The 10,265-nt window shown below is 41.2% G+C and overlaps 1 protein-coding gene across 1 annotated transcript in view; it reads left to right on the top strand.

Moving 5' to 3' along the window:
* The window catches only part of GUCY2C (guanylate cyclase 2C), an 82,336-nt gene that overhangs the window by 66,386 nt on the left and 5,685 nt on the right, over positions 1 to 10,265 (top strand). Inside the window, exons 19-23 of the mRNA XM_023517909.1 lie at positions 1,479 to 1,570; positions 3,518 to 3,676; positions 5,948 to 6,140; positions 7,074 to 7,248; positions 10,064 to 10,162. Coding sequence (XP_023373677.1) covers positions 1,479 to 1,570; positions 3,518 to 3,676; positions 5,948 to 6,140; positions 7,074 to 7,248; positions 10,064 to 10,162 — 718 coding nt within the window. The remainder of the gene's footprint in view (positions 1 to 1,478; positions 1,571 to 3,517; positions 3,677 to 5,947; positions 6,141 to 7,073; positions 7,249 to 10,063; positions 10,163 to 10,265) is intronic.

Raw genomic sequence — 10,265 nt, 5'->3', positions numbered from 1 at the left:
TTTTTTTTTTTTTGCAGTTTTTGGCCGGGGCCGGGTTTGAACCCACCACCTCTGGTATATGGGGCCAGCGCCCTACTCCTTTGAGACACAGGTGCCACCTGATGCTTAAATTTTTTATGTAAAATGGTGTAGTTCTTGCATAAAACCTGCACACATACTCTTGTATACTTTAAATTATCTCTAGATTACTTATAATACCTAATGCAATGTAAATAGTTGTGACACTGCCTCAAGAATGGCAAGAAATAAAAGTCTGTTTATGTTTTGTACAGACACAACATGCTTTATTTGTTTTTTCAAATATTTCCTATCCATGGTTGATTGAATCCAAAGAGGTGGAACCCATGGATATGGAGGGCTGACTGCATTACCCTTTGTGGTGAAACATCAGCCGCATGGCCTGTTCTTTCTGTCCCTTCTGTTTGAAGGCGGCCAGCTGATAATTTACCAAGGCAAGAGCATCCTCTAGTGGTGAATGTAGGCATGCTCAGGCTATCCCAGGGCTCCAGTCCCTGCCCAGGGACAAGGATTATATTTAGTACTACTTATAATCCTGGTCTAGGTAGAATGAAGAATTAACTTTAATTAAAACAAATGGTTTTCACTGCACCTTTGTCAAACAAAAGCTGCAAACAAATGGCAGCAGGTGAAATGAGGGTTCCACGACCTTCTTTCTCTCTTCCTCTTTCTTTCCTGCAAATCTCCAGATTCACCGTGTCACTCCTTTACTGCAGCTGTGTATTGCAATCACCTAGGGAACTTTAAAAAATTCTCCTTCTCTTTGCTTGTGCAATATTCGGTACATATTTATATTAATGAATTATTTAACTAAAATCCACATTTGACTAGGTATCTTGTACTTTTATTTGCTCTTCTGAGAACCCTCCTACAGTTACTTTGTAAGCCAGTTAAATCAGAGTCTCTTGGGATGGAGCTTGGGCATAAGAAATTGTGTAAATGGGGCAGTGCCTGTGGCTCAAAGGAGTAGGGTGCGGCCTCATATACCGGAGGAGCCGGGTTCAAATCCAGCCCTGGCCAAAAAAAGAAAAGAAATTGCTCCCCAGGTGACTTTACTGCAGGGCTGAGAACACTAGCTGCAGCTGAGAACACTAACAGCTTTGATTCTCATTTTGAGTCACTTGCTCCACACTCTCTGAACCCCGCTGTATTTGTGCCCGCTCCAACATAAACCACGTTTCTGTAAAGCATTTAGCCTTTCCCATCAACTTGGCCTCAACCAAATCGGTATCACATTTGTAGTTGATTTCTCCCAAGGGAATGGCTGGGTAAGGTAATGCCGGTGGAGATGCCTGAGACAGAAGCTGCAGAGAACTGGGTGTCTTATCCTCATTGTCAGAGTTAGAGATACTTTGAAACTATTCCCTGCCTTGATTACTTCCTTCAAGGAGACCAGGATAGGGTTCCATCTTGACTGGGTTTATTCCCCCCTGAACTAATATGCCCCTTCTCTCTTCCAGGTATATCTACTTGTAAAAAACTGCTGGGAGGAAGATCCAGAAAAGAGACCAGATTTCAAAAAAATTGAGAATACACTGGCCAAGATATTTGGGTATTGATGAAAATGTTACTTTTCTTGACTAATGTCCTTTTCTAAAATGATAGTTGGCATTCAGTAGCACCAGAGAATGAAAATGCCTGTTCCAATGAAAAAAATCCCAGACTGTAACCGGCACCTGTCTCATGCAATTAAAATTATATGGAGATTAACAGACCATTTTCTTAGGGAAATAACCACTCGAAAAGTTAAATACTCAAGGTCAGAATACATTTTGACTAATCAAAATTTTGTTTAAAATATAACTTCTGACCTTTTTACAGATTAGAATTTAGAAGTGTACATGGGCCCTGAGAATCTGTAAAGACCCTAGATAATTTTTAAAATCAGTATTAAGACTTACATCATGAGTCAGAGTATAATAATTCAGGGTCTTAAACAAAGGCACACCATTAGCAAGTAAGGTTGAATTCTATCAATAGATGCTTCATGTTACTACACTGCAGAATGATTACACTTAAGAGTCTGGAGATCTCGTTTCTAGACTGGGGGCTGACGATAGCTTGCTGTGGGGCGTTCAGCACAACACTTACCCTCACTGGGTATCAGTTTTCTTGTTAGAAAAACTGGATCAAACAAGATGATTTCCACAATTCCTTCCAGCTCTAATTTTCTGTAGTTCTCATTAGGACAGAAGAGTCAGATCGTTAATGAGGCTAAAGGTCCAAGGTTGGAGATGAGGTACAGTGAGTTTAAGGAAAGTGTGGTCGTCGATTGGTAGAACTGAGCTGTGGGTTGTGGAAAGGCAGAAGGAAATAATAGGATTTAATTATAGCTCCTTTCTCACTTCTTCCCCAACCTGATATTAACATCAGACGAGACTGTCCGTCTCGTGAAGATAACCTGGCCCCTGACATTTGGCTTTTAATGTGGTGGTTCTCAAACTTGACTGCACAATGGATCAACTGAGCAGCTTTAAAAAAAAAAAAATCACTAATGCAGGGATTCTATCTTAGAAAGTCTGACTGTTCTGGTATCAGGATTTTTAATAGTCCCCCAAGTGATTATAATATATCGTCTAGGCTTAGAAAACTGTTTTAATTGAATCAATTCCTCATGGAGTGAGAGAATCCATCTTCATCCCCTATGTCCGCTCCCTCACCCATTCTACCTGACTAGACTCTGTATTGGTGGTTTCAAGTAAGAATCTCCCAGGGAGCTTGCTAAAACATCCTGTTTCTTCATCCCAGACCTGGCAATTTTCAGTCACATAGGTCTGGGGTAGGACTCAGAAAGGTACTGAATTTTTAACAAACATTTCTCCCCCATCCCAGGGGATCAAGGTAGGGCTGGGCATCTTCTGAGAACAGAAATGGAAATGAAATGGCTGTGATTTATTCAGCACTTTCTGTTGTGCCTTGCGTGTTTTGAACATGACTGCTCCTCACAACGGTACAAGAACTCAATGCATCTGCTCCCTGACCTCTACATCCCTCCCGTGTCACAGTGGCATCTCACCTAAGCTCCTCAGTCCAACACAATAATCCAGTTAGATTTTTGGCGTTAGACCTTGGCTTTCTGTTCTGAGGAGATAATGAAAGGCTGGCTTTTCTCTTCTTTGTAGTTAATTTATATTTGTGATTTGTGTCCTTAGGATAATTCTTAGAGTAGACTTGGTGAGCTCATAAGTATACGTATGCTTAAAGCTTGCGACACCTTTTACCAGATCGCTCTCCAGGAAATCTGCACTGTATATATATTTCCTCCTTCTCCTACATTGATTACCATGATTCTAACATTTGTTTCTCTTTTTGCAATCTTATTTTTATTTCCACTTCTTTGATTTCTCCTGGGGTTAAATTTTTCTTGTTAGGTTTGTGGCCCCCACCCTGTCCTTTTCTCTGTTGAATTACCTGTTCATCATATTTGCCCGTTGTTTTACTGGATGTTTCCTGCTTTCTTAATCATGTGTCAGAGCTCTTTATCTATTACTCCGTACAGCCTTTTTCATGACCAAAAGAATGAAAGTTACATGGATACTTTGATCCGACGTCTGCAACTGTATTCTCGCAACCTAGAACATCTGGTAGAGGAAAGGACACAGCTGTACAAGGCAGAGAGGGACAGAGCTGACAGACTCAACTTTATGTTGCTCCCAAGGTAAGGCGAGGCCTCCCGCTGATGTGGTTTTCCACCTTTTTACAGCCTGGCTTCATAGTTGAAGGCTGCAACCTTCAGCCTATCTGTCTAGCAATGTTTTACTTTGTAGCTACATAGGATTATTTTCCTTTTGTGTATCCTTCAGCGTATTATGAGGATTAGAAATGCATGTTACCTTTGTTTCAGTTTGTCCTCTGAACAAACTTTGTGTGGTACAGCGACTGTGGAGTCCCTGCAACCAACCTGGGTTCCAACACCTTTTTGCCACTTTATTAGCCTATGACCTTAGGCCAGTCACTGCCTGTCTCTCTTCATTGTCAAAATGGAAATCAAAGTTTTTCTGCAGGATGTGTGAGCTATCAGACACTTTGGGGAAGTTAGTGATCATTTCCCTGCTTTCCTCTCTTCACCACAAGGAGAAGCCAAGATATAAGAAGTAGAAGCCATCTTTGGAGGGAGAGATAGGGGAAACCCATCAGATGTCTCACCCCTGAGATGTCTGTGTGCGACCTCCATTTGTGAAGCAATATTACGGCAAAGGCAGAAGAGAAAGGAAGTAAGATTGAAACTCCCAAAGAGATGAAAGGTTTTTAAGTGTCGGGTAATAACTGAGGAACGTTAAGATAAGCCAGGAATTAAAATGTGAAGAGCGGGGAAATGTGCTGCCCTCACCACTGGGCACGAGTGAGAAGTAGCATCCTCTTCTCAAGAAAGGGGAAGAAGCCCTGCTAGTCCACTGAGGATAAACTCGGCGGTCCAGCTGTGGTAAAAATCAAAGAGGTCAGCGAGGTCTGACTTCAGAGCATGGTCTACCACCCACTTCTGATGCACCGTCTTGGGCAAGTTACCTAAATCCTCCAAGCCTCAGTTTCCCATCTGTCTTTCTGGGTGGCTCTAAGATAAGGTGACCAGATGTCCTGCTTTTGGCAGGACAGTCCTGATTTTTAACAATTTGTCCTGTGTCCTGCAGCATTTTTAAAAAGTCCCAATTTTTGGAAAGAATGCATGACAAGCTAGGGAACAGTGGGAGAATGGGAAGGGAATATACAGTTTTCAGCTGCTGAAAAGGTTAATGTAACTCCATTTGGGAATAAAGAGGTTAATATAACTTCATTTGGAAATGAAAAGACTAATGTAAACTCCCTACTCCCCTCCTGGGCAAGGTATCAGAAGGAGACTGGCTCCCTCCCTTGCTTCTAGGCAAGGACAATTAGCTCAGAAGGAGCCAAACTGTCTGGAACAAACAAGTAGTCCCCCCACCTCTAGAGTAAGGTGACCAGACATCCAGTTTCAGCGGGATAGTCCTAATTTTTAACCATTTGTCTTGTGTCCTGCGGCGTTTTAAAAAAGCCCTGATTTTTGGAAAGAATGCATGACAAGCTAGGGAACATGGAAGAACAGGAAGGAAATATATGGTTTTTGGCTGCCATGTGGCTATTTTGCCAGGATATGCATTTTATATTTTACTTTTGTTAATTTTATAATGTTAAACTTTAATAATAACAAATAATTGTTGAGAACTGATTATTGAGAACTGCTTATCAAAGTTTGCATTGTTGTCAGGCCCCGTCTCCCAGGCCCTGCCCCCTACTCAATGGGGTCCTGCTTTACCAATGTTAAAATCTGGTCACCTTAGCATAATTGTAACTCTCTTCAGTATAATTGATTTTGCTTTTTAAAGGATCCACATCCGCTTCAAAATATGTCAAATAAATTCTGGTTCAGAATATATCAAAATTAATTTTTAAATGCATTATTCCTTCATAGTGTTATTTAAGAATGCCATGTCAAATATGCCGGGGTAGTAAAACCATCAACTTTGATAGGAAAGTCAGGTCTGATAGCCATGGTGACTCCAACTCTTACATTAATAACACACTCTCCTTCTCGGCCTCTTTATACACAGATGCATCTGTAAGAAGTTGATAATCAATAGAGAGGTAAAAAGTGGGCAAGTATGTATATGAGTTAGGGTTATGCAGGTATCAAGGTTAGCTGTGCATAAATATTAGTGTTAACAGTCACTAAGTTAACAAACTTGCTTGTATTAATCTGTGTTCACAACATGTATTTGTGTGTGTGTGTGTGTGTGTGTGTGCAATATAGTCTACATAGTATATGCAACCTATTTTTGCTTCCTAGCCGCTCAATTCACTGGAAATCCCAAATTTTAGAGTTCCTGATAAACAAATGCTACTATCTGAAAGATTTATGTAAGATATGAAAAATTCACTGAAGTTGAAAGCCTTTTTTTCCATTTCTCATACATAGACTGGTGGTGAAGTCTCTGAAGGAGAAAGGCTTTGTGGAGCCAGAGCTCTACGAGGAAGTTACAATCTACTTCAGTGACATCGTAGGCTTCACTACCATCTGCAAATACAGCACCCCCATGGAAGTGGTGGACATGCTTAATGACATCTATAAGAGTTTTGACCACATTGTTGATCACCATGATGTCTACAAGGTAAGCAGGTCACCTAATGGGCTGAAACAGTTGTACAACCCAAGGTCACTGGAGCCTGAATTGGTTGCTCCTGTCATCACTCTTGTCCTCTCTGATTTATCATTTAATGAGTTGATGGTTGAATCCATGCTAAAAGTGAAGACAAGTAGAAGAATTAGAAGGATTAGAAATCAAAATTACCATTTATCTTTAAGAGGCAGCATAAAATGAATGAAGTGAAGTTCAGAAGGAATGAATTGGTGTATTAAGTTTAGAGAAAATGGCCTACTCTCAAGTCACCTCCAAAAAATGGGCAGTGTTTAGGCTGATTGCAAATGAAGTAAAGAAGACATGGAAGTTACAACAAATACAACACCACACTACAAGAATGTAGGTTATCTTTTGCAGGAGCTTATAATTATTTTTTGTCAAACAGTATTTAGAAAATGATAAGTGCTAAAGATGACTTCTGGTAATTAAAGGTGTTCTTAAAATTACATAAAAACATTCAGATTATAGGGTAGCACCTGTGGCTCAAAGGAGTAGGGCGCCAGCCCCATCTGCTGGAGGTGGCGGGTTCAAACCCAGCCCCGGCCAAAAAAAAATTTAGATTACTTAAAAATGTATAAATGCAAATGGCTTCATTTTTTTTTTAAGAAAAAAGTAATAAAAATGTATGGAATTGTCATATCTGAAAAATTTATATAGTTATGTCATACTTTTAAATGGCTAAAATCCTTTATAACTACTTTATTATCCATTAACTAGAATATAAAAACTCTGAGGAAATTAGCATAGAGCTGGTCTTAATCTGGCCCCAGAAAAAGTACAAAGAACTAGCCAAGTTATATTAAGTTCCCAAAAACATTTTGTGTCTGATATGTGATTAATCGGTACTGTTTAATTTCTGTGTCTTTGGAAGGGGCAGAGCCACTGATAAAATTATTTCTGCAGGTGGAAACCATTGGTGATGCCTACATGGTGGCTAGTGGTTTGCCTAAGAGAAATGGCAATCGTCATGCAATAGACATTGCCAAGATGGCCTTGGAAATCCTCAGCTTCATGGGCACCTTTGAGCTGGAGCATCTTCCTGGCCTCCCAATATGGATTCGCATTGGAGTTCACTCTGGTATGGAGTTATCTTAGCAAATGGGAACCATATGTACATAAGTTAACTCAAAAAGATAATGAGTCTTCAAATATGATCGATTTTTACATAAGGTTTATTCTTGAATTCCATGCAGCAAGTGTGGGGTCTCACTCCCCATCCCAACAGATTTAGACCCAATCCCTAGAGAGCTCTAGGAACAACAAATTTGACTCCTGGAATGATAAACAACAACCACATACAAAAACAAGAAGCTCCAGACTTCCAATTTAAGTTGCCATATCTACTATTTTGCTTATTTCCTCCCATTCTGTCTTGCTTCTCTGTATTTATTCCACTAACGTATTTTAGTATCTAATAGATTGGATTATCTACAGGGCAGGGGCGGGGGGGATAGCTGGTCAAATTCCTGTAATGTTAATTCCCCCAACCCCACTGCAGTAGTACAAAAGGTATATAGGTCACTTCAAAGACCATAAAAGTTAACATGGCCTTGTTAAAAGACAAACTCTAGAAAAATTAAATTCAACACACTTTAACTGAGCCAAGAATGATTTGCAAAAATTGGTGGCCCTTAGAGCCAGAAGACGGTCAAAGAACTCTACTGGGTAATGAGGGCAGGCCGTGTTTAGAGACACAAAACCAAAGTGAATGCATAAACCGCTGTGACGGTCACAGCTCCATGTTTACCTTATTTGGGTGTGGTCTGAGCGGGTGACAGCCTGTGGCCGGCTGAAGCTCTGCTACTGTAATTAGCTGAGACTCAGCTATTTGTCACAAAAGTATACTCCTAAATTAGGCTCTCAGTTTATGTAGTTGTTTATGTAGGGACTCTAATGAAGCAGTCTCAGGCAAATTTGTTTAACGTAATAGTTCTGAATACAGAGATTTGAAAAGATGAGTTACAGGTGTTACAGAAAGACAGAGAATGACTTTGAAGTCATCTGATTTATTCTTTGTAGGACATAAATTGTCTTCCTAGATTCCAAGATAAGTACAAATATAGCCACTTTGGGAATAATCCCAGCACTCCCTGAAAACTCACTATTGCCCAAGCCAACTCACTCCGTTACTGAATCATTGTAATAGCTGTTAGATAGTTCTTCCTGTGTTAAACCGTATCTCTCTATAATTTGTCATTGTTCCTTTTTCTGCCTTCCAATATTTACAGAAGACTCCGAGTGCAGAAAACCCATGAGATCACTCCAGGCTTTGTGGCAAGGACCTGACAACTATGTTTGTAAAAATCATTTTGTATCCACAGGGCCTAGCACAAAGCCTGACAGTAAAGATTTGTTGACAGAGTAATAAAATGGTGAGATTCTCAAAGAGAGATCAAATAGAAGTTAGAACTGCTGCCACTGCATGGATAGCCAGCAGCATAGCTGTGGCCTTCCCCAGTCATGTCCACAGCCAAATGTCAGAGTTGTTTCCATACACACGAAGGATCTTCCACAGAAGCAGCACAACTATCTCTTCTCTGACCCATCACAGATTGCCAGGCCTGTGGGAAGGATCAGCACAGGACTGACAGAACCACGGCAGGGAGAAGGAAGCTCTGCTCAGTCTCTTTTCCTCTGTAACTTGCTCAGTGGCTGAGCTGACTACCAGGCCCCGGCACCACCACACTGGCCTGGAAGAAGCTATTCCCAGAGAGATTCAGGCCTAAGAAATTGAAAGGCTGCAAAGTTAAATATTGATAATTGAGAACAAGAAATAATATCTGCAGGGCTTTTCCCACTACCACACCCTTCCCAGCTTTATCCCCCTGCTTTTGAAGTAAAGAATCACTTGTACATAAACCTACCAGGCCTAACACGCAGCTGGGTGGAGCTGGGGGGTTCAGAGATCTGACTGAGTAGCTGGCTCTAGCTCTACTGTGCCTTCTTCCTCTGTAAGGTTGTTGGGTATTTTATTGTGGTTTTGTTCATTTGTTTTTGTTCTGTTTTGCATACAACCTGACAGTGAAAGTTTCAGGGCCCAGGGGAAGATCCAGTATTTTTATTTTTTTCAGTGTTCTATAGTGTATTGGTAGGATAAATCTATAAAGAAACTCATACAGATCTAAACCCAGAAAACCAACTAGAAAATTAATGGTTTTCTCTACCCAAAACCCAGCTTGGCAGTTCCCAAAGTAACCTCTAGCTTCTAAAGTCTTTAACTTCTTGCATTCGTTCATCCGTTCCATGCAAGTACCTGACAGAACATCCCCACTTTCCTAACCCATATGCCACAGCGCATAGTCTTGCCTGGGCTTTTGTCCTGCTTGTTAGAATTTGCCTCAGGTTCCCCTAACCAGCTGCACTCACAGGACCCATGAAATGTTTTAGGGAAGATTATGCCAAGTCCTTGTCTTCTGGGTTTTCCATTATTATGTCACCAATCCCAGAAATGCCACCTTAAAAGCAAAGCAAAGCAAACTTGGACCATTGAGTCTTCAAGTCTATGGCGCCCTCCAGCAGTGTAGAGTTCAGGGTCATGTGGCTTGGCACAGTCAGCAAGCAGAGGGATCTCATTAACATACAAAGAAGGACTTCCCACTTTTGTGACCTGGATCTCTGGATGCCTTCCTGTTTAGTGCAAATGTCCTGTTTCTGTTCTTGGTTTTGGTTTTGTTAAAGCAAAATGCTTTCTGAATGCAAGCATTGAGTAACGATGCTTCCCCCAGTGGATGCAGCCATTGAAAACAAGAGGTCCCACCTGCATTTCACATCCTCAGCTACTTCTCCAGGATAGGAAGGATTCGGCACTGTGACCCTGAGAAGAGACTTACCCATCTTCACCCGACTCTGCAATTTCCATCTCTTCCACTTACCGCTCTCTGTCTGCATTCCAGGTCCCTGTGCTGCTGGAGTTGTAGGAATCAAGATGCCTCGTTATTGCCTATTTGGAGATACTGTCAACACAGCGTCCAGGATGGAATCCACTGGGCTCCGTAAGAAGGGAGATTGTTCTTAGAGGACAGAGATTCTGTTTTCCAGCAGAGGGCAGCTGCCAGAGAAAATGCACCACAAAGGGGTGGGGAGTGCCAGTGAGAT

This window comes from Otolemur garnettii, unplaced genomic scaffold (genome assembly GCF_000181295.1).
Source record: "Otolemur garnettii isolate 467f Iridium unplaced genomic scaffold, OtoGar3 scaffold00124, whole genome shotgun sequence".
In the NCBI taxonomy this organism is placed as follows: domain Eukaryota; kingdom Metazoa; phylum Chordata; class Mammalia; order Primates; family Galagidae; genus Otolemur; species Otolemur garnettii.
The sequence above is the reverse complement of the archived record's forward strand: the minus strand, read 5'-3'. Positions and strand labels throughout refer to the sequence as shown.